At 34.4% G+C, this 25,361-nt stretch overlaps 1 protein-coding gene across 1 annotated transcript in view; it reads right to left on the bottom strand.

Annotated features, from left to right (window-relative positions):
• The window catches only part of LOC118203337 (MFS-type transporter SLC18B1-like), a 123,845-nt gene that overhangs the window by 26,379 nt on the left and 72,105 nt on the right, over positions 1 to 25,361 (bottom strand). Inside the window, exons 4-8 of the mRNA XM_085806993.1 lie at positions 24,648 to 24,721; positions 9,053 to 9,200; positions 8,873 to 8,945; positions 4,926 to 5,009; positions 1,426 to 1,565 (exon numbers count right to left, since the gene is read on the bottom strand). Coding sequence (XP_085663119.1) covers positions 1,426 to 1,565; positions 4,926 to 5,009; positions 8,873 to 8,945; positions 9,053 to 9,200; positions 24,648 to 24,721 — 519 coding nt within the window. The remainder of the gene's footprint in view (positions 1 to 1,425; positions 1,566 to 4,925; positions 5,010 to 8,872; positions 8,946 to 9,052; positions 9,201 to 24,647; positions 24,722 to 25,361) is intronic.

The following is a 25,361-nucleotide window of genomic DNA, read 5'->3' as shown; positions in this document are numbered from 1 at the left end:
TCTGCGTCGGGTATGCTGCGTTAACCATGAGGCCGATTATTGTCGGCCAGGAGGGTTGCAGCATACTCGTAAACTAAACTAAACTAAACTAAACCCTGAGAAAGGGAGGATGATATCGTGTTCCAGGCTCTCTCCAGATACAGGTTCGCCGAGAGTCAGTGTCCGGGCTGAATCTCGACTCATCTGTAAAAGGGTAGAGTTTACGTTACGTTTCTAACAAGCTACTTTATGTTAATGACCCTTACTCTCTTTCTCGCTTTCCGTTTATTTTTGCCAGAATGCTAATTTACAGTTCGCGCATATTTAAACAAGGTAGAAAGAGACAGTATTTGAAGGAAGGTTTTACATGGCAGAACCAGAGCGTGTTCTGCCTGCCTGAACCCCACGTTGCTACTTTGATTCTCTTGTTAATATTCTGCGGCGTTGCGTTATTCTCGCCATTAGGCTTGCTACGCCGACCTCAGGTCACAGCCAGCTTGAGCGTTATTCTATTTGTGCAGCCATTAGCCTAACTTACTTGTCTTAGTTTTAGCTCATCCATTATCTTTGATTTAAGCCAAAATTGTTGGCTTCTGTAAGCATGAGTGCTGCCGTCTGATAAATTTTATCTTAGTGCAATAAAAGGGTCCACGCAATATTATAGGATACATAGAGCTGCCCAGATGAGATAGTGATCAGTGTCGCTGACTGCAGAAACGAAAGGTTCGAATTTGAACCCCGGAAAAGGCCTGAAGGCTTGTAAGCGTATAGTGTCTATGTAACAAGAGGCACTCAAAATACACGGCGAGTCGAAATCATCTCGAGATATTGGTGGTAAAGGAAGAGAGGTGGGAGACCCTCGGACCACCTACCGGAGTGTACTCCCTCGGAATTCCAACCGTGTCGAAAGTTTAACAGTTAGCTAGGCCTGTTGTTACCTAAGATAGCTGGATAGATGGATGCATAGGTGCCGGTTTGGCTTAAACTCTACCCGCAGGATACACACTCAGATTGGATTAAATTTAGTGTCCACCGATTAAAGTAACAAAAAAAACTTAAAAGTTTAGGAATACGTTGTTTTTCCTTCCTGGATGTGGCAAGAACGTAACACAACGTATATAAATGATATTCGTATACCAAATATTATAATCTTATTCACACGGAAAGTTTTCCCAGTTTAAAAAGAAAAATATAATGAAACTGAAAAATCACAGATGTCATTTGACAATATAGTGATTACTGTATTACATATATAGTGACAATATAGTGATTACTACTCGATTGCTGTATTATATAAAAGATTGAGTTGGCAGACTGTACAGTAACTAATAATAAATGAAAAAGTTGAAAAAAGGAAACAAAAACATATTTAGTGTTTATAATTATAGTTCAAGTGTTAAATAGATTTTATAATATATCTGAGATTCTAGTGATTTGATATCATACCTGCCGGATATGAGGTTCTAGTGTTGCCTCATTAAAACCAATAATAGCAAAACATGTGGAAACTGCAACGATGTCAATGCAGAAGTCGATATTTGTTATTAACTTTCTCAAGCTGCGTGACTGAGTAGGAATTTCAGCACCTGTAAAATGATAATGGAAACATCTCTGAATGACATGTTCATCAAATTTCATCACAATCTTAGCTTTTGATAAACTGCTATTAAGAAGCTTTTACATATTGCAAATAAAATGTCAACGTAAAGTACAATAACGGACGCAGTCCCAGTCCACCTAGCCGAAACATTTTCAGTCCAGGCAATGGCCTTTCATTTCAACAGCGGAACTAGAAAAAAAAAACAAAACAGGAAGACAAAATACGATTGGTGCATAATCTCGGGTTCCACCAGACTTAACACATACACGAAAAAAAAAAAAAAAAAAAAAAAAAAAAAGAGAGAGAGAGAAAGAGAAAGCAAATGTAAATACAAATAAAAAAGAACTGGTGTTAATCAAATAAAATTAAATACTTTTAAAATCTGTGTATGTATACACTAATCTAAAATCTCTATACGTATGAAGACTCTTTACTTTTATTGATAATATACATGGCGCGTCTTGCTAATTCTTCCCTAATTTTAAAAATGGTGTTTCTATCGAAATATTTAATTGCTTCCTTGGTACTCTGTGTAACTAGACAGGTCTCGACAAAGTCGCATCACTACGTTCCCCGCACATTTTGCAGCTGTAATAGGACTGCAATCCAAATGCATTGAACTAAGCAGGGAATAATCCACGTACAGTAATAATCTTATTCTAATCCATATCACTTGGTGTTTTCCTTTTTTTTTGGCTAATTTGAATATTTAATATACAATTTTTATATTTCAGTTACTGCTCTCTAATTCCTCCAGTTATCTAAAGTTTATTATTATTCATAACCGTAATAAGTGTCCCTTGGATGTTTAGGATGTGTTCTCCATCACCTCTTTGGCTAGTGCATCAGCTCTCTTATTGTCATGAAAAACAACGTATCCTTCTCTCCAATGGAATTAAGTCTGGAAGAGCTCGTTTTGTCTGGAGAGAAAGGGTTTAAGAGGAAAGAGCCTGAAGTGTCGAGAAGGCATTTTAGTATTTCCTGATAAAAATACGTACGCAAAAGATTTTCACCAGTCTAATTTACGGCACACGTGATTGCCAGAAATTCTGCCAATATCCAGGCAAAATATTAATTACAATGCAAAGTAAACTGCTGAGATTAGCTGGTGAAATAAGTCGCAGAATTTTCATCGATATTTATTATACTATCGATCAGACAGGGCTTCTTAAACTTTTTCAGTCGGGACCCCTCTTTATCACTGCGATTTTTTCGCGACCCCAGGACCCCATAATGTTTAATGAAAATTTTGGGGGACCCCATAAGCATTGCGCAAATCCGACACACGCGTGAGTGAAACTGTCAGTGTTTTCACTTGTACTGTAATATACTATTGCAGTTTTAGGTCATTAACTTTAATTTCAAATTTTAAGACATAGAACAATATGAAAATTTTAAATAAGTAACAGACGAAATGAGAGCATCACGTGCAAGTAAAATGAACGTTTATATTATAAAAAGAATGCGTCGAAACGTTTTTGTTTTTTTCTTTGTCTGTATTGTCTTATATTTATCTATTTTCAGATACATTGTGTAAAAATATTTGGTAATTGTAAAATTATTATACTAAGTTAAAGAAATATCAAAACTGCTAAAATTTTGGCGCCTCCTGCTGCAGATCCCGCGAACCCCATGGGGGTCGCAACCCACAGTTGAAGGAGCTCTAGCTTAGACCAACGATTCTTAACGTTTTCTCAGGGCCGAGCGGTAAAGTCGCTGAACACTGGTAGTTCGGTCCGAGGTTCGAATCCCGCGAACGGGCTGGCTGCATGGGCGTTTTCGTGGTTTTCCCCATGTGTAACGTGCATACGAGTCAGTTTCCCTTAGAAAGTCCTCCACGAAGGCATCTCTCCCCTTAGGCAGATAGCCCTAGTGTGCTTTGCCATACTTAAATACACACACACACACTTAAGGTTTTCTCTCTCGTTTACCGCTTAATAAGACATTGTAATAGTTTAGAGCAGTGCTCCGCAACTTTTTCTCACCTGCGACGCACAAAAAATCTTTCTGGAATTTCGTGGCACACCAAAGAGTTCCGAGTTATCAACGAAGTGCCGAAAAAATTCAAATGCTGACACACTTACAATCACACACACAACCACACAACAGTGAAATATATAAAAACATTTAAAATAGACATTATTGAGGGAAAAAAATTGTCATTGTGTATTAAATACATGATAAAAAATTGCAAAATGTCAAATACATGTATTTCATTGAGGCACACCTATATCCTACTCATGGCACACCGGTTGCGGAGCACTGGTTTAGAGTACACCTAAGCGCCTCTTTCAGAACTATGAACCCCTTGCCGCAGACTTTTACTACCGTCAATATACCTTACCTCTATATTATTCTAATATCATAAAATTAATAGATTGCAATGATTATGGTGAAAAAGCTTGCGGAAAAAGTGATCTGTGTCAAAAACGTATCCATCGCTAAAGGAAATTAGGAAGATTCTAGTAATGGAGATGTATAAGAATCGGAATTCATTGAAATGATTATGATGATCAAGAGTTTGAAAAATTAAAATTAAGAATGTAAAAAATTGTGCATGGACGAAGACCAAAACGATAAGGATTTGTAGGACATTTTCGAGCTTCGCTGACTGCCGTGCCGAAAGGTCCGGGTTCAAATCCCGGAGAAGGCTTGGATGTTTGTAAATGTATAGTGAGCTTGCGGCACGGGGACACTCTAAATTTGGAGACTAGCCACTGCAGCAATGGACAAGGTCTCAACTCTCCGGCATAGTACGGATGTTTATAACGTTTGTCTTTGTATAATGTGATGGCACCTATCTATGCAAATATCCTTTTGAAAGGCTGGTATGCCCCCGGTTTTTCTCGATTAGAACTACGAAATAATAAAGATATTATTTTCGCTACCAATGATCAAGGTCTATGGTAATGTAAGTGCATCTTCTCGCCCATTCATATATAGGACTGGCAATAACACTGTACAATGATGGACGCATCTCTAGAAAGAATGCCATGAAATATAGTGACTTCTATACTGAGCCATGCTTATGAAACTTTCTATCAGCTTTCTGGCTTTCTCGGTGATGTTTTTTATTATTAAATCTAGATACATCGAACTGCATGGAGTAGCTGATTTCTTCAGGGAACAATTATGTCTCATCTGTTCCTCTCTGAGTTTTCCAGTACCAGGCGTATTGCAGAGCATAAACATTCGGAAATTTAAAGATATTCATACATCATTAAACATTGCATGTAAGAAGCTAAAAGAAGGTCAAACTTATCAGCATAATCTAAACACTGAGCTGCGGTATTTAAAATGAATTCATGCTAGGCGTATCTTTGAATTAAAAAAAAGTACGACCTACCATTCTCAGCAAATAAGAACATGTTTACTGCTGTTCCAGACAGAAGTAATGCTCCTACAACCATGAAAGGAAGGAGAAAGCCTCCTGCCTGTGGGAGAAATTATTAAATTATGTATGCTGCTATATTTAGTAGCCTTTATTGTAAAATAATGCAGAAATTATTAAGTTCTTTACTTGAATAATAAATAATAATATTCGGATAAAATACAGATCAGTGAAGAGTAAACTTGGGCTCAGAAATACATTTTATCTCAATAAATACGAGTAATATAATAAAACTTTAAGGTGCATGAATTACATTAAAAAATTCCGACATTCCTCCTACATATTCTTCTGGGATAACGGTTTTTGACGATAGTTCCACGGTCTGGTCTAATATAACGGGAAGATGCCACGATAGATCTCATTAGTTATATCTAAAAAGTTAATAAAATACAATTTATCCCAGGCAATGTAAGGATGCTACTTTCCGGCGATTTATTTTCCATAAAATTCAGTCCAAAAATAACATACGAACTTTATACGCGTATCCGATCAATGGAATAATTCTATTCGCAACCTCTTGTATACGGATTATTTTGAGCAGAAAGCTGCAAAGTTCCTTAGACAAGTGGGCAACTCCATTGGTTCAGTATTAGATAACAGTGCGAAAGCATATATATATATATATATATTTATCTTACATATATATATATATATATATATATATATATATGTAAGATAAAATTATGTGAATCAGAATAACTAAAAACATTAGTTCTTCCTCTCTATTCTAAAATCGTAATAACGTATCTGCATTGCGTCATTCAAATTAATCATGCGATCTTACGTAACCGTTAATACCAGATGCCTCTTGACCAATCACCGAATTGTAAACCAAAACTTTCCTCTTCGCGTGCTTCCATCTTTCATAACTACGCACTTCAGCTTTTGCCCTCTTCTCTGCTAAGATGTAATTTCGCTGGCTTGCTTTCTATCTCAACAATATCAAAAATGTAAATCTTCTGTGAAAAGGCACGACTAGAGTGCCAAGTGATTGTGGTCACAAATATCAATTGGAAATAAAAATGGAATTAAAACTGCCTCGACTGCCAAGTTCTTTAAATACTACGCAATCAAAATTCTTTTTCAATATGGATCTAAGCACGCATCTACAGTGAGTGTTTACAGATTGAAAGTAATATCTCGATAAATTGAGCAGTTTGAATGCCTAGTGAAAAGGAAATCATCAGTGAATTACCGTTTAGGAATTAAGCATTACAGCGGGTTGAAGGTCGATCTGAGTTAGTGTTTGCAAGTATGTGCGACAGAAATTTATTTGCACTTCCGCTTTTTCAACAGCTCGAAAATTATTACATTCGTGTAAATCTAGCTCAGGAACTAAATTATTTAATGTGCTGCGGATTCTATAGTTTTCATTTCAACTTTGGTTAAAATTTCTGCAATTTGGTTTGAGAAAATCTGAAATTCTTGTTCATTAATTTTTCTAATTTTTCATAAAATGTGTGTGAGCAAATTAAGTAACGAGTTTTAAGCTATTTAAATTATTCATAGGGAAGGATCTTAAGATAAGTTTTTATGTTTTTGAAAATTTGTTGAGAATTTTGAATACGAATTTTATAATTATTCTAAAAATAAAGATGTTAAAAATAAGTGAAATTAGTACAGATACGTAATATGAAATTATGGTAAATGCATGTTAAAATTTATGGCTTATTGTGTGTTAAGTATAGTATGATGAGGGTGTACTGGTTCCTTCAACAGAGGCCTGTAATTACCTCTGTACAGTTGTTCCTTTTACCCTCTTCATGCAAGATAATGTTGGAGGCTCTCATTTTATGAATGCATGTAAATTTTTTATATTATTATTATATTTTTTTTATTATGGAATGCATTAATGCAGTTCTCAAAGGCCAGTTACCTTAATGCAAGGAACGGAGGCCTTTTCAAGTAACTGCCTAGGCACCCTGGTCCACCAGTGCAGAGAACACACTGGTTAGCTCAAGAGGACAGCCCTATTGATGGATATGTTTGTTTAGAACTATTGCGAGGCTTCCAGTTTGGTAAAATCAGGAATTGTAAATGAAAGATGATAACGGTGAAACCATAAATTCTGAAAATCTTAATCCTATTATTTATGATGTTAAATTATAACTTATCAGTATAAAAATAAGTATTATAAATATTTATGTGCTTTGCACTTAATTATAAGTAATGATATTATAACTTATCAGTATAAAAATAAGTATTATAAATATTTATGTGCTTTGCACTTAATTATAAGTAATGATTATGTAAAAGTTTATTTTGTGAGATTCTGTAATAACAAGAACCTTCCTTGAAGAATTATGATTATGTGAACTCTCAAACAAAAAGACTTTTGGACTCAAATGCTGAAAAATTCAATAGGACTCTAAAAATTAAAAATTTATTCAAAAAATTGATGTTTATAAATTTTACTTTACAGGACAAAATTTTTATGATTTATGATTTTTTTTTTTTACATTTGCTAGTGTTTTAACTCTTTCTATTTAAAAAGGCTTCTCTGTCTTCTTTTTCTCTTTCTTCTTTTTCTTTTTAAAGGGGGGAATATGTAAGATAAAATTATATGAATCAGAATAACTAAAAACATTAATTCTTCCTCTCTATTCTAAAATCGTAATAACTTATCTGCATTGCGTCATTCAAATTAATCATGCGATCTTACGTAACCGTTAATACCAGATGCCTCTTGACCAATCACCGAATTGTAAACCAAAACTTTCCTCTTCGCGTGCTTCCATCTTTCATAACTACGCACTTCAGCTTTTGCCCTCTTCTCTGCTAAGATGTAATTTCGCTGGCTTGCTTTCTATCTCAACAATATCAAAAATGTAAATCTTCTGTGAAAAGGCACGACTAGAGTGCCAAGTGATTGTGGTCACAAATATCAATTGGAAATAAAAATGGAATTAAAACTGCCTCGACTGCCAAGTTTTTTAAATACTACGCAATCAAAATTCTTTTTCAATATGGATCTAAGCACGCATCTACACTGCTCCGTCTTATTTTCCTTGTGCTTTTATTATGACATATATATATATATATATATAGACATATTTAATACTTTCGCTAACTTATATGAATTTCTCTGACTTGCATGAATGTCAAAAAAAGGTGTAAATAATGCTCATTGTGTTAGTGCCTGAGAATATTTAACAGCCTGAGCAAGGTTGAGTCTATAATTTCAAATCGTAATCCTAAAAAGTCTCAGGCTATATCATAATTTCAAAGAGAGCAAATCCTACCATATGAAGTTATCGCGCCTGATTGCTACTTCATAAATATTTGTCAACCATTAAACACCTTCCCAAATTCACGGAAATATGCTCCCATCTTTGCAATCAAAATACTAGGAAAAGACAAGAAAACCCTTACTAGCTTATGGGCCGGTCAGCTTGTTACCTGCGATTGCGAAGTTATTTGAAAAGATTATTTGGTTCTGAATCGATAATTTTCTTTCAAGAAATAACCCAACTCTTCTCTACTAAGTTTGAATTTCGCTATGGATTTTTTAAGTGTACACCAAGTGCTAGAATCACTGAAAGTATAGCATAAAATTTCAATAAAAAGAAAATGGTTGCTTCAGTTTTCATTGACACAGAATAAGCTTTTTGACAAAAGTAGGAATTAAGAAAATGAACAAAATAAATTAGTCTAATATTTAAACTAACAGAGCTGAGAGTATTATTGAAAAACATTTGCAACAGAAACGAAGATTCTTGAGTTATAAAATACTGATATCAAGTAGAGCGCAATTTGTTTGAAGATTTTTATTTTCCTGCTATTTTCCTTTTGTAATAATCCTAAAATATTGTTATGTTACAGTGTTGTAGCATTTATCTTATATACTGAATATGCATGCATATCAACAATAATGAAACAAACATTTGCAATAAATTTTATACTTTCCTCATATAGAACTCCTCCAAGAACTGGACCACCAGCAAGGCCAAAGGCGAAAGCTGTTTCAGTCAGTGACTGAAATACAAACGGTAAATTACATAGATATTTTTACTGTTATTAAAAGCAGTTTCTTGTCACTCCCAGAAACCATACTTGAATTGGAAAGTAATCGTATAACTTACCATAGCTCTTCCAATAATTTCTGGTAGCTCGCTGCCAATAGTTGTGTATGAAGCAGTAAGGAAAGCTGACGCTCCTAAGGCATCTATGGTTCGAATGGCAATAGCTAATCCAATAAATGTATTCGCATCAGGAGCATGGTGCAAAAAACTGAAATCAAAGTAAAACGTAAACCATTTAATAACAGCTTTCTGTATAAAAAAAGATAATATTATATAGATGATTACTTTCATTATAAAGTTAGACAATTTCTACTCATCGAGTTTCCTCCTGCAGACATTTTTATTAATTTTTATATGCACCACAGCAAAGATCACTCTTCAGTTGATAGTTTTCTCGAATCTCTATTTGATTTCAAAAAGATTTTGTTTCCTTAAGGCGAATATGCAGTAACACGAATTATTTTAAATTATATTTTTTCTTCATTCCTTCCTGCCTCTTTTTTTTTCGTATACCCGCGTAAATGCACTAAAACATGCAGAAATAATCATTTTCACAAATTATCAATCAGTCTAAGCTATTATCGAAAGCACAATTCACTAATATTTAACTATATTGCTTCAGAAAGTTTAACAGATCGAGATAGCTCAGACCATAACTATTAAGGCAAAAAGGCATACATTTAACTTAACAGAGGTGTAAACGAAATAGCAATTTATTGTGCTTTGCAGACTTGGTACATTTTAACAATCTGAAAAAAAAAATTAAATGTTATTTTTCAAAAAATGCATAACTGATGAGAAAAACGTTTTATTTTTTGGTAAAGGTAACGGAATATGTCCACCCTAGTGTAACTGAAGGCTTGACACGTCTCCGCGATGTAGATCAAGGTATCAGACATTTTAATTAGTAGCAAAGCTAATGCACATTTGAACTCTCTCTGCAGTTCACCCAGTAATCTTAGAGCGAGGAACAGGGCAGTTTTCTTTTTCTTATGCGTCAAAATAAGTGTTCAGTCGAAGTGAGTTTTGATGATTAAATTGGCCAATCCATTAGCTAAATATTGTGGTCTTCAAGGCAATGGTTATCTACAGTTGCTGCTTTAGATTAGACACGGATTTTAAAAGAAGCGAATCATTTATAATTGCAACACATGTTTTTCATTTATCACGGACTTCTTCCCAGCACATCAGAACATTCTGACATGCATTAGCAAGCATGCAGAAGTTAGTTTGGGTACTCAAAGAAAATTGTTGCTTAACAAAGTACTGCATCTCTTTTAAGAATATTGGACTGTTATACAAGGAGCCGATGACAAACCGAATCGGACATGGCCGAGGAGGAACCGAAAAGTGTCAGTGCATTCGACGATAGGATTGCGCCACAAAACACACAACATAAGCCTTCTTGGAAACAGTGAACTCAGTTTTCACGCCTGAGAAGATTGTCGCGAGGGATCTGATTCCACCTGATCGTCTTTCCAACAGTGATTTTTATTTGTGGGGCAACCTGGAAGACAAAGTTGCCAGAACAATTCACGAACTTTTGATGCACTAGAACACAATATACTCAACGCCATCATCAGCATCTAATGGGACGATTCACAGCAAGCTGCACTGAACGCCAGACTCTGCCTGGATCATGCCGGTCAGCATTTCCAGCACTGCTTGTAAAAGATAGAGCAACGAACATAAGTAGGCTTTTGACTTTCATCTACCTATACAATATTGCCTTACAGTTGGTGTGTTCTTCGCTTGTTTTGGCTTTGATTTGTCTTGGATCAACCCTGTACCGTATTCCTCATACTGTATAGATCATGACATCACATAACTTAAATTGTAGACAATAGATTCATCTATGAACATTATACTGAGCTCCTCTGTTTGTTGTATGAGATATGCTGTTGTGTGCGTTGTATTCGAGCTACCCTTCATAAACAAGTGAACGCGCGAAAAGACCTTCTAGCAAGCAGGTTTTGTATGTGAGGCCTTTTTCACATAGTTTTGAATATAATATTTATTTTCCTGTTGCCACAAATAAAATGGGAAACAAGCCGAGACTCCAACTGTTCCTTTCTAGAGAGAAATGTATAATATAGGTTAGAAATGCATCATCAATCAGTGGAATAATTCAACTGTTCCTTTCTAGAGAGAAATGTATCATCTAGGTTAGAAATGCATCATCAATCAGTGGAATAATTGATAATGCTCTTCAAGAAATTATAAATTCTCTATGGAACTGATGCTACAGACTATCGATGATACTACGACTAACATTTAATGGGTTTGACCTTTTAATTTATCACAAGCCCATTTCCACTAAGCAAACTGCTCATTTCCATTGCCAGCTGATTTGTAGGTGCTTTATTTTTTTACCGTAATATTTTCGAAGACGATGTTCGTACCATGATGTTTAAGAACTCTTTGCTTTCGTTTCTCCTACGATGTTTTGTACGACGACGTTTTCATTTTGTGTTGTTTCTTCCGGCGACGTTTTCGTCTGAGATATTTTCGGAAAATAAATCATTATCGCCTTTCGCTGTCAGGCTATTGTGATGATCCATGGTTCCATGGTTCAAATCCCGACGATGGTGCAAATGTTTAATGTTTCCTGAGTGGAAAGGAAAAAAGAAAAACCGAAGATTTTCTCCAGTGGCTTCGCACCTGAATTAAAATGTGGGCATAGCAAAATCATCACCACCAGGAGTTAGTCGACTGGGTCCCCTGCTTCTCCCAAGCACCCCTTTCATCGGTTGAGCATACAAGGAATTGCATTTTCTTATCCTGCTCTCATTATGTAAATAGTTTTAAGTGCCAACAGCAAACTGAAATATCTGTGGTTTCATTACTAGGGAATATATGGCTAATTTTTCTTATTTCCTGCTTCGGAAAAAAAACAAAAAAACCTAATAGTAGTAGTAATACAAGTGGTAGTTTCCACTTACGTAAACTATGCTGGCATTTTTACAGTATTACATTAGCATTTGGTAAAAATCCATACTTTTATTATATCTTTTCCTTTGAATTCACAGAAGAAAACTCTTTGTTACTTAACGTTTTGAAAGTAGTGAACTTCATTTACTTATACACTGAAGAATAATACAGGATTTTGATATTTGTTACATTACAACGTATTCTCAACATTATTGCTTAGAACAATAGTCCAAACCTTTTAGAAATGCTATGCGAAGTAACGTTGCAAAGTCATTTAGTGAGCCAACTTAAGTCTATCAAATTTTTACATGCAGCAACCATTGAAACACATTACCTTGATTTAAATATTTACATGTTTAAATAATTAAATAACTTTTCTATTCCTTGCTGATTATTCAATATTTTAATACAATCAGGAACAGATACAAAAACTGTTTTTTAAAATTTAAGGTTGAAACACACTGAGTGAAATTTGGTTATAATAGTTTGAAAAATGACTTGGTGTGAAATTTTTTCCAACAGTTTAAAAAGCAAAATAGTTACAAAATAGTTACTTAAATCATGTATTTACAACGTATAATGAGTACTCAATGATATTTATTGAGCCGAGTCATCTATGACTTAATGGGACCCTTACTTCTTATTTTATATGAAATTTATAAGGAATTACTTTAATTTTATAAGGAATTATCACCTTCCCCCGCGCGTGCTCTAGTACTGTAACTGGTAGTACATCCGGTAGTACAACTGGTAGTCCATCAATCATGCTAAAAATATACATCTTACTGCTAGCAGTCGTAAGATACATGGTTCGAATCCTACCAAGGGCAAAGCTGATTTTTCACATTTTCTGCTCCAAAAGAACAGAATGTCTCCATAACCTAATGTTTCAGTATCAGGCATATTCAACAACAGTTAATATTTAGATGTTGGGTTCTGTAGTAGAGTAAGAGTAAAATCTCGGAAAAATATTTGTAAGCTATTTTAAAAATCGTGAATGAAAATGTTGCTTATGAGATGAATCGAAAGTAATGTTAAACATACAAGAAAATTAAATGAAAAAAAAGAACTTTTATTTATTGAGAACATATCTAGAATATAAGATTACATATTTTACCTAGATTTCGTTTTACTATACTTAATATACTTTCCTCTCAAATTACAAAAGATGAACTGTATATTTTTGCCAGAATCTTTCTTGTTTGGTATATATTTACGGCTTGTCCCAATAGAGTTTGGTGTCATATTTAATTGATTTCGAAATTCTTTCTGCGATTATCTCCGAGTACAGAATGCTGATCTTGCTAGTTCTCGATTAGTTTTTATCTGAAATAATTTTAGTTTTTAAGCTTTAAGCAATTTTAACTAATTTTACATTAATCACACCTTTCCATGAGTAAGACATCGTCTAATTATATACACACTAAGTTTGGGAAATTGCCTTACATCTCAAACTTCTATGATCTAAGATCTAAACCTCTAAGATTTCTAAGATCCATTTCACCTCAGATTCGCTGGAAAATGTACTTTGCTGCTTCAAAGTGTAATTTGGAGTAATCTTTACAATAAAAAGCGATCGTCCGCTGAAAGACAAGACAGCCAAACGCTGAGGAAGCAAATACCACATTGTTTCTTGGAAAGCTGCTAAACATTTCTGGAAAAATTTAAAGATAATAAGATAGTTGTCAAAAAAATTAGATGAAAGAAAAAAGCAAGGCTATTACTTCTAGAAATCAACATATTTTTATAACGGCAGTCACCAGATGCAATTCACTACTCGATAGTTATCACCGGATACAGAACTGCAGCTAGAACCTCTACAGAAGTTGATGACGTGAACAACGCACACATAAAAAGACATGATGAACTTAAAACGACATCACGAGAGAGGCCTTTAAGCAATCAAGCTTTGGATTTGTGTCTTTCTAACATCACATAAGAAGAACGAATGTTTGGGAATGGTGTAGGTAATATAAGAGTCAAAGACAATGAACTTTTCTAATGTTTAATGACGTCAAGGTACAAATTAGTGCTGATTTTCGGCATACGGATAACAATACTTGAGAAAACCATAAATTGCTGATATCATGCATGGAATTTGAACGTTCAGCAGGTGAATTTATTAAAGCATAGGGAAGTATCATATTAAATTAAATTCGCGTCTTTGTACGTGCTCAGTCAGAAGAAAGACATTCGAAACAACTATTAAATTAAGTTCGCTGAAGAATTTTGCTGACTGATTTTAGAAGCTTCAGCAAACAAACATTGTGTTATAAATGTTTATGACACTATAATGGGGAAAAAAGCATTTAATTTTCACAAATATTACAAAATGACTCAGCAATTAAAAACGACAAGCAATGACCTCCTTTTCATTTCAAAGCTGTCAGAAGAAATATACTTGAACGTAAACAAGGTCATAATTAGAAGCTTAGGCATTTTTTATGCAACAAAATCCAAACAAATTGAATTTACTACAGTGTCCCAAAAACTGAATACACACCCACCACATACATATACATACACGCATATGTATATTTAAATATATATATGAATATTGAACTATCGCAGTTCCTCGTACGTGATTGTGGTGGTGAAATTTGTTAGCAAGTGAAACCCTGTGTTTTAAAATCCAACGACAGCACAGTTGGTTTGACCCCTTTATCACATTTAAAACGCCTACTTATCTGTACAAAGATATAAAATTCGCAGAATTTTCAGCATCTGAAAATTAGCCCTGGTTTATGGGACAGGTGTCGCGGGCAACCGGGTAGGAGCTAGGCTTAGAAAGAAGTAAAATTCAAAATGTACCAAAAATATTACTTAATTGATAAGTAAACTATTTTCCTCTCTCTATTATAATACAGGATACTTTAGGCTTCCACTTCTCAAGGTTCAAGGCGCTTAAGCAGATACTATTAACATGCTTTAAAGTTCAAGTTACTAGATCTATGTTTAATTTCATAAACAGTAGTTTTAAATATATATGGAAGTAAACGGCGTGCATATTAAACCGACGTGCATTAAAAAATCTGTTTAACGAACATGAAGTTGTTGTTCCCCAAAATTAAAAAATAAATAGCAGCCAGCGTGCTAAAAATAGTAGAACTTGATAGTATACTTATGGAGTGATTATTTACACTATTATTTAAAATTATTTATATTCTGAAAACAGACAGGATAAAAATGATCAAATTGGGAATATAAACAATAAATAAAATACCAGCAATGTAAAAGAAAAGACTCCAAGAAACTAAAAATGAGCAAAAAATTCCTTTTAATCATAAGACCTATGTCGAAAAATCAGTTATTAACAAATAGCTTAGATAACGCTGCAGAATCTGGAGAAAAACGCCAATGAGTCAAAAGGTAAGATGATAACAATACTTAAAAACTAAAATGAAACTGAAACACAGAATGAAGTAACAGCGAATTCATTGAGAATGTATGTAATCGTCGGGGAGCTGGGTAGCATATGCTCACTAAATCATTTTCACGCTACTGAACATTCTATTACATAATACATTCTGTAAATAATTTAGTAAAAGAATTAAATTGAAGGAATTAAACCCAAACTTATACTGTATAAAGTGAAATTCTACTTTCAACGCACCTCTAGAAAGGTTAAATACTAGAAATCAGGTTTTTTTTTAAGCCTAGCATAAAGTCAGTTTCCAAGAATGAGTGAAATTACTTAAAAAATCCTACATAACGTCTTCGTACATAACGTCAAAACCTTTATAAACCAACGTAAAAGCAGAAGCATGGCTTTGTCAATAAGATAAAAAATGAAACAACAAAAAACTGAAAAAGAAAAAGCATTATTTTTCATCCCTTTCTAGCAGGGCGAAAAATGCTATGTCAACAAAAAACAACAATGAGTTTTGTGACTGTAATGTTTTTTGATAACGACAGTACTTTTTATTAACAGTCCATTGAACCTGCTTCTGTGGCAATTGGCTTGTATTGCGTAAATGTGTTATGATGTTGGTATAAACGTGTTCAGAAGAAAGATATCATTTTAAGATAGTTTAAATTTCCAGATCAAAACACCTTGAGGCCACCTTGCCGGTGAGGTGAGGAACATTCTGAATTGAATACAAAATACAATACTTGCTTCATTGACTCCCGGATTTTTCTAGAGGTCAAGAACTCATTTCACTATCGAGCGGCAATAGGCTACGGAGGCATTTCTGAAGAACCTTTCAAAGAATAGTGTATTCCAATTTATTCCAAAAATGGGATGCAAATCACTATGTGTGGAGGAAGCTATTTTAAAAAGGAGCATCTGTGGGACCTCATTGCGTTTGAATCAACCCTTGTACAAACAAATAAATCTGAAGAAATCTAAGCTTAGAAAATCAGACAGGAAAGCATCTACGATCACTGAAGACACTTCAACTTAAACTAAGTTAATAAGACGAGTCGAAATACTCCGAAACTGACATACGGTGTCCTACTGTAAATGGAAACTTGTAGTCCTGCAGATACTACTAGACTGCTAGCGAGTTATTTTTTAGTCTTAAACAAATGACAATACTAAAGTCAAAATAACATTTTTATTTAGTCTTAAACTGAACCGAAAGGGCATACACCATGTGCTACAATTTTCTTCTGTTGCAATTGAAACTAGCATGACAGAAAGTTAAATTTCAAATGTAGATAAGGTAGTCGGAGACTACACAGAAAATAGACTAATTAAGTTGTAATTGAAATTAGCATGACAGAAAGTTAAATTTCAAATGCAGATAAGGTAGTTGGAGACTACACAGAAAATAGACTACCTCAGCACGAAACTCAAAACTATTAGGCATTCTGGTAAAGAATACGAAGAGAAGAAGTTATAGTAAAAGCTCAAATAACAGTAACTGGTTAATTAAAATAAAATACTCTACAAAATGATTACGTTAATGTAGACTAGAGAAGTGGCCTTCATACGTTCTTAACATTACACTACTAGAAAAAAATAACAATATGCAAACTTACGTTAGACCCTGTATCAACCCGGTTAATTGTCCTGTTTAATTAGTCAGTTGTAACTGATAGAACACCCGCTTGTATTCCCATTTCAAGTACTCGGAGCAGGAATCCTACTTTATGTGTATTTAAATTTCAATATTAAACGCTTTTCTTAGGCAAAAGGTATTTTATTCGTGCGATATGAGAGCATGAAACAGAAATTCACATGAGAAGGAAATTGGTTACAATGCAATGTTTCTTGCAGTGTAATTGTCTCCATTTTCTTACCAATTTTCAACCGATTCTTTATATACACTGACTACCAATAAGTATTTGGACACCTATGCAAATGACGATATCTGCGGTCCTAAGGTACGTCACGGACTCCGCCGGTATATATCGTGTCGGAAATAGCATCGGCTTTAGTCGCATGCAAGATGCCTCGCAGTTCGGAGCTCTCTGATTTCGAGAAAGGTATAATTATCTGGTATCACAAATGTGGCCGATCCTTAAGGGACATATCTAGTGATCTGAAGTACCCAAAATCGACAGTGGCTTTTGTGATTAAGAAGTGGAAGGTGAGCGGTGATTGTTGGAATGTGTCACGAGTCGGCAGACCAACGAAACTGGGAGATAGAGACCGACGAGTGCTGTCCAGAGAAATTCGGAAGAACCGCACCCAACCGATGGCCCTCATCCGCGAGGAGTTTCAACAGGCATCCGGAAGTATTGTTTCAATGAATACATCCGTAAGGAAGCACATCTGCTTGGTTTTCATGGTCGTGCTGCTGCCCATAAACCTTTGATCACAAAGTCCAACAGCGCTGCTCGGTTAATGTGGTGCAAAGCACATCGAAATTGGGCCGTAGATCAGTGGAAACGGGTTCTTTGGAGTGACGAATCAAGGTTCACCCTTTACCGTTCGGATGGCAGGGTCTGGGTCTGGCGTCTACCTGGAGAACATCTCCTGCCAGAATGCATTGTGCCAACAGTCAAGTTCGGCGGAGGTGGAATTATGGTCTGGGGGTGTTTCTCCTGGTATGGGCTGGGACCCTTGGTCTCCATTCATGGTAAGCTCAACTCCGATGCCTACTGCACTATTTTGGATGACAATGTGCTTCCTACGTTGTGGCAGTTTTACGGGTTGGACCCCTGTTACTTTCAGAACGACAATGCCAGTTGTCATGTTTTGACGTTAACCAAGGCTTGGTATGGTGCCAATAGAGTTCATCGAATGGACTGGCCTGCCCAGAGTCCAGACCTGAACCCTATCGAGAACCTCTGGGACGAGTTGCATCGCCGAATTCAGGGGTACACTACCCGTGCAAAATCGGTGAAGGAACTTCTATGTCTTCTCCAAGCCGAGTGGAAGAAAATACCACTAGCTGTCATACAAAGACTTATGCACTTATGGAAAGTAAGTCCACGCTGTAATTACCTCTCGTGGGGGCTCTACCAACTATTGATTTTGAATAAAGTTAGTTTTTCTTTTCTATCACAGGTGTCCAAATATTTATTGGTAGTCAGTGTAGTCGTAGTATAGAAAGTAATAAAACAAGTTTCTTAGACTTAGGCATGCTTTTGTGGAAAGTAGACAAATTCCTGCGAATGAATAAGTACGATGCGTAGTAAAAGGTTCTGGTTTAGTTGTTTCGTTGTACATATAAATCAGGTGTCACTTATTTAGCATGAAATCACTTTTTGATAAAAATATTGTCAAGTTCTAAAAACCAAAGCAAGATGAGCCAAGAATTTTACCTTTACTGTTTTATAATAAATCTCATCATGCGTTTGCGAAATCCGCTACATCAACCATCAAATTCTGAGTATAGCATAATTAGCTCAGATTCTAAATTTTACTTTTAATGTTTTTTTATAGTTACATCTTTTTATTAAGTAGATTAAGTAAAAGCAATTTATTCTATTACTGGCCCTTGATTTATTAAGAAAAGAAATAACTTTTAATAATGATTGCCTGCTATACCATTTTATCACACAGAAACCGAAAGATAATGAGTTTAATTTCTTTTTGAAACTTTTTAATATTTAAGTCCCACAAATGTTCATTCTGTATCATTTGTAAATTACTGAAAGTTTTAACAATTTGACCTTGAAGAGCGGTTGTGGAGTCTAATAACTCATACCCTTTGCTCGGACAGAAACTGAAACACTACTAATGAGCTTATAATTTCTTTATTTCAATCTGCAAATTTTCCTTCTCTGTTGTATATAAATTGCTGAATGTTTTAAGACTTTGGCCTCGAACTGTCGTAACGGAGCATAATAACTAACTACGTCATTATGTTACCGAGGGAAATTCATTACTCTTCACTTGTCCTTTACCAAATTCAGTATACACTTCTTTACCGATACCAAAGAATAATTTCTCGCGTTCTCTTTGTTTGTTACTATAATTCTAAAGCTTTGACTATAAAATTTCATTCGTTTCTAAAGTAGATCAGAACTCTAGTTACCTTTGACTAATATTTAGATGGCGGAGTAACTGAATATGTTTTTAGAAGAATAGTGACTTTTAGTTTTATGTTATAGCTTTAAGTTGCACTGCAAAGCAGTCACGATAATAAGATTTTTAGGACAATCAAAATTAATTTCTTTCCGAAAGCAAAATAATTTGATATGACTAAAACCATTAGGATCTAGTTTAGATTTAATTACTGACAAATGGGATTCACATAAACACTTACATCATTAGAATTTCTTTTTTAATGTTTGTCTCTTCTTTTCATCTGAAAAATTTACACGTTTCTTTGTTTCTCGACTATCATATCTAGAAGATACACACAATATTTGTGCAGGTATACTGAAAGCGCTAATTACCTAATATTATTATTTTTAAAATGAACATTTTTATCTTGATGATACTTTGATCTTTGATATTGATCTTTCTTTGATATTGATGATATTGATGATTTGATATCTTTGATATTGATGATGATACTTTGATCTTTGATTTTATCTTGATGATACTTTGATTGACTTTTACTTGTTGAATTTCGATCGTTAACATTTTTAGGGCTATTTATCAATATTGAAGCTTTCGGAAATTTCAGCTGAATTTCTATTAGCTCATTTAATCCTGTATTCTATGTTTCTGATCGAAGCACGACTTATAAATCCATTATGCATTTTTAGGGGGAGGCAAAATGAAAACTCATTGGAATGTCATCGTTGGGATTCGACCAGGGATCTACCAGTTGCTAGCTGGATGTACTAACACTTACACGCCAGAAGTATGCACTGGGGAATGCAATAATTCTTTACAATCTCCCGTTCTTACAGGGCTACTGGAGAGACCAAATCCGAGTGGTGACAAATCTTCGTAAACTATATTTTAGCTCAAGTGCAACTTAGATTATTTATTTCCCGGATACCTGAAAAAACTCCACTCTGTCTTCACCGGAATTCGAACAACAAATACATCCTATTGCTAGCTGGGTTGCTACAGTTTACACCACAACAACACGCACGGGGACATTCTTCGTAGATTTCTGTTAAAATTTAACATTTCATGAACTAATTTCATAATTATAGGAATTAATGAGTTTTCATAGTTTTAATAATATATGATAACTTGTTTAAATTTTAAACGTTTATTTCTAAATTTTTATAAAGCTTTGGGAATCGCCATAGAATCGTGTTTAACAGATTCAAAATTCAGAAATTAATTTAAATGAATTATGACGATTACATCAATATGCCCGTATCTATCTTTTAACAACTTTGAGCAAACAATTTATCGTTTAACAACTTTACTCCAACCTTTGATAACTTTTGACAATCTAACACAAAGCATTATCTGCTTTCGCTATACGAAATCCAGATAATACCGTGAATGCAGAACCAATAAATAATGTTTACAAGAAAGACGACTTTTTAGCTTGTATAAAATCGGATTCACATCAAATATGTTTTGTAAAGCATTGAAAATCTTAAAAACCAAAAATTGAAATTCCACGAAAATGTTTCTGTCGTTAACTTTGGCAGCTTCATTGCAACATTTGAAGAAATACTATTTGAACAACTGATGCTTGGAAATAATTATTTACATTTATAAATTCAAAATTTTGTTTATTTTCATACGTCTGTAAGCAATCTGTTATTTTAAATTCAAAACGGCAGTATTTTCTTCGTGTTTTTTTTTTATAAATTTATTTTAAATTCGTACAGCTATTCATCGCTATCGAGATTTTAATCTCTGAGTCACGTTCATCTAGAGCAGGGATTTATAACACTTTTAAACCCAACGCATCGACCCCTTTTGAAGGAATGGTTTTCTTCATTCAAATTTTATTCCATAAATACTTGGCTTGCCTTAGTTTATTATAGCAAAGCACGCTAGGGCTATCTGCTTAAGGCAATGGAGGACTTCCGATGGGTTTGGTTTATTGATTTATTGAGATTACGGCAAAGCACACTAGGGCTATCTGCCTAAGGGGAGGGATGCCTTCGTGGAGGACTTTCTAAGGGAAACTGCCTCGTATACACGTTACACAAGGGGAAAATCACGAAAACACCCATGCAACCAGCCCGTTTGCGGGATTCGAACCTCGAACCGAAATACCAGTGTTCAGCGACTCTACCGCTCGGCCGCTGGTGGGCGACTTCCTATGGGAAACTGGCTCATATACACGTTACACATCGGAAAAACCATGAAAACGCCCCTGTAGCCAGCCTGTTCGCCTGGATTCGAACCCAGGTCAGAACTACCAGCGTTCGACAATTTTACCGCTCGGTCGCTGGTGGGCTTATTCTCTGATAAATAGCATACAGTATAAACATCTACAAATAAATATCTGACAAGTGATAATTAGACGAAAAAACGTTTTACATAAAAAATGATTTATTAGATTTATGCTTTATTATTTTTTGCATTATTATTATATATTTGTTAAGAATTTAAAGTGGTTAATGACACTGACTGCCGTATCGAAAGGTCAAGGTTCGAATCCCGGAGAAGGCATGGATCTAAATTATCTGTCCCTTCATAGAAGGCAAAAGTGCCCCCCCTATTAGGTGCCTCAATAAAATGACCACTACTTCCGGTCTTAGTAGTCGCCAACAGCTATAAATGGCTAGTGGCCGCCACTGGAGAGAAAAAATTTATATATATTTGTAAATTTTTAATTTTCCCAAGTTTAGATTTCACAAGTTTTCAGAAGCGAAACCACAGATTCTAACTGCACTTTAATTAATTTGATGGCAGCGTTTGATGTTTTGATGTAGTTTTCTTTATCGCATTATATTAGCATTACATTAACATAAAATTATTTAGTTCTTACATCAGCTCCTTCAAAAGTGGCTCGTCAATTCGCATTCTTCGAAACGTTTTGGCTGTGCTTTCTTTTTGTTGTTCCTGCGTTTTACTTTTTTATATTGTACTTACTGCATAAAAATTATACACTTAAAAAGTACTGTTGATTTTTAAAAGATATTAAATAATTTTAGTGTATGTTTTTCCCTATATTTATTTTATATGATTTCTTCCATACTAAATGATGCAGATTTACATCAATAAACAATTCATTATCAGTTTTATTAATTAATCCATAATAGCTTTATTATGGCGATCAGCTGCGGGCGCATATTTGGCTAACGAATTATTAAAATTTTATCGACCCCGTTGGGAAGCTATTATTTACAGATTAATATCAGTTAATAATTCATAAACTGCTTTTAGTAATTCACTTTCATTTTTTGCTATTTAAACTTGAAGCAAAGCATATGCTGTTTTAAAAATGCTTTAAATTTATTTCTTATGTATATTTTTTCTGTCTAAATATTTATCGGCTAACATTCAGAAGTTCAGTTAAAACAGAAAGGGTCGTGCCACAAGGGCTGGCACATTACGTCTTGAGGCCAGTTCAGCGGGATTAACCTTTTCATGACAGAATGTAATGTAATACCTCGGTTAGATGTTCACTCGGCTCTAAACAATTGGATTAAATCTCTGGCATACCTCTGATCCAAAACTTTTGTTCTATCTGTCGAAAAATTGAAAGTAATGATAAACGTATTGCAATTTTTTATTCCAATATGGTTAAAAGTAAAGCTGATAATAATTTCAGTCTCCGAAGAAAAATCTTATGTATTATACTTTATTTTTATGACTGACACACACACAAATGTAAATATTTCTATATTCAGATAATATTCTCAAATATGTCCCAGATACGTAGGCTTCTAAATTCGCATGACAGAGCAATGCATTTCAATACGTTAACAATTATCGATTAATTGACTGACTGATAGTAAGCTACTCCTCTAAAAGCATAAAAAATCACTTCCTTCGCTCGAAGAACGTCTTTTTAAAACGAAATGGGTAAAAAATGCAACGTTTAATATGCTGCTTACTAATACGTTAACGGTTATTGATTAACTGACTGATTGATAATAAGCCACAGCTTCGTCCAAAGGCATAAAAAATCAATTCCCTTAGCTTGAATGACGTCTTTTTAAAACGAAATAGGTAAAGAATGCTATGTTTGATACACTGCTTTCTAAACAACATTGCACTGAATGCTATTTTGTGAGTCTGTATCTTCAGTATAGTCCAGTTTAAAGGGAGGATTTTCGTTGCAAGGATGTAGAAACATTACGTTACTTTGATGCGGAAAGACGTGGAAAATGAGTTATGCTCTCGCCAGGACTCGAATCTGGACCTCTCGAATACGCTACCGTTACCCCAAGAAGGCATGCGGAAAGGAGGAAGAAAATACCTTATATACTCCCCTTTAAAAGGGCGACTGGGGATTAGGGGACCCAATTGCCAAATCCTGGTAGAGAAGAGTCATCATCCACCAGTTTTTTAGTTCGGGCGCCACTGTAGAGACATTAGATTATTTTGATGCGCGAAGACATGAAAAATGAGCAGTACCCTCGCCGAGACTCGATCCTAGAGCTCTCTAATATGCGCCGAGTGTACTACCATTACAGCACGAAAGCATATAGAAAGGAGGGAAAAATACCGTATACGAACTGGCGCTTTGAAAGCGTATGAAGTGTAGTGTTTAAAGCATTTAAGTTTTTAAAAAAGTTACAACTGAAAATTTGTTCACCCAATACTCTTAATCACGTAAATAAAAAATAATTTAAGGATAAGTTATCCTTGTCGTGAGACATGAAATAAAGTACGTAAAAGTCAGTTTACTGTCAGCTTTGTCATTGAAGTTGCATTTACAGACAAATTGGTCTTTCTATTCTTACCTACAAGAATACTTCTGAATTCGACTCGAGGACTTTCCGATCTTAGGACACATTAAGGATAGCAATGGAGCTGTGAACAAATGTTTTTATAAACCTGTGATAAATACGCAGTAAGAGTGTTAAATGCGTGGACGAAGAGAAACTGTATTCTATCACAAAAATATTATGATTTCTTAGCTTTTTCGTCATGAATTACTGAAGAATAAGCTGCGGGTCTGACTTGAGAAATGCACAAGAGGTTAGTTAAACTGAACTTACATTAAGTCTAAACTTAACATCGCTGAAATATCCAATCACAAAAAGAAAAATGATAAATATCAGCAAATAAATGTAAATACTTAAACTGTACTGATACGTTTCTTGGTTGTATCTATTTGGAATTTTTCACAAAAGACAGAAATTCAAATTCAGATACAGAGAAAAACTAGCTTTGTACCTTCTGCATATAAAACTTCCTTGGTTTATTTTAAAATAATAATACTGAAGTAAATTATTTTATATTCATATAACTAAAAAATTACTCACCAGATGATTTACTCACCCAAAGGTAATAGCACAAACCCCTGATACGAACATTCCAATTTTCATCATAAAACCAGGCTTCAAATGTACGACCTGAGTGCGATTAAAAATTACCTTCAGTTTAATATTTCAACAGCTGCAATTGCAGCATCTAAGAATCGAAACAGAACAGTAGTATTTTTGAATAGTTTGAAACTAAATAACAAGTTTATGTTGAAAATAGTTAATGTAGTTGAAAATATAGGAGAAATAACTCAGATATGACAATAGGAATTTGATTTGAGCTTTGTAAGTTATAATTAAACAGAAAATCATGTTTTCCAAAATTTAATGAAATAATAAACAATTAAATAATGACCCATTGTGAATTAGATTGACATAAATCAGTTACCGAACAATGTACTTTACTAAGATTACGGAAAAACAAAATTAACCAATGAAAAAATTTTAATACTGCTACTCGTTAATCATAAATGTTTATTCACAGTAATTATGTTAATTATTGAAAAAAAGAAAAATAATAATAACAATGATTCGAGTTTTCATTTATTTCTAAATCTGTTAACAGACTTAAGTAAGTTTTAAACATGTCAGGAGTACTATTGTTAAATGAAGCAGTTACACATATTCTTCCACTTAAATTATTTACATGTAATTAAGTTGGAAAAAATAACTGCACAGTATTTTGCTTGACATATATTACATTTATAGCGTAAATGAATAATGTAGCTCA

This window comes from Stegodyphus dumicola, chromosome X1 (assembly GCF_044657685.1).
Source record: "Stegodyphus dumicola isolate Sdum_Otavi_A_Nest chromosome X1, ASM4465768v1".
In the NCBI taxonomy this organism is placed as follows: domain Eukaryota; kingdom Metazoa; phylum Arthropoda; class Arachnida; order Araneae; family Eresidae; genus Stegodyphus; species Stegodyphus dumicola.
The sequence above is the reverse complement of the archived record's forward strand: the minus strand, read 5'-3'. Positions and strand labels throughout refer to the sequence as shown.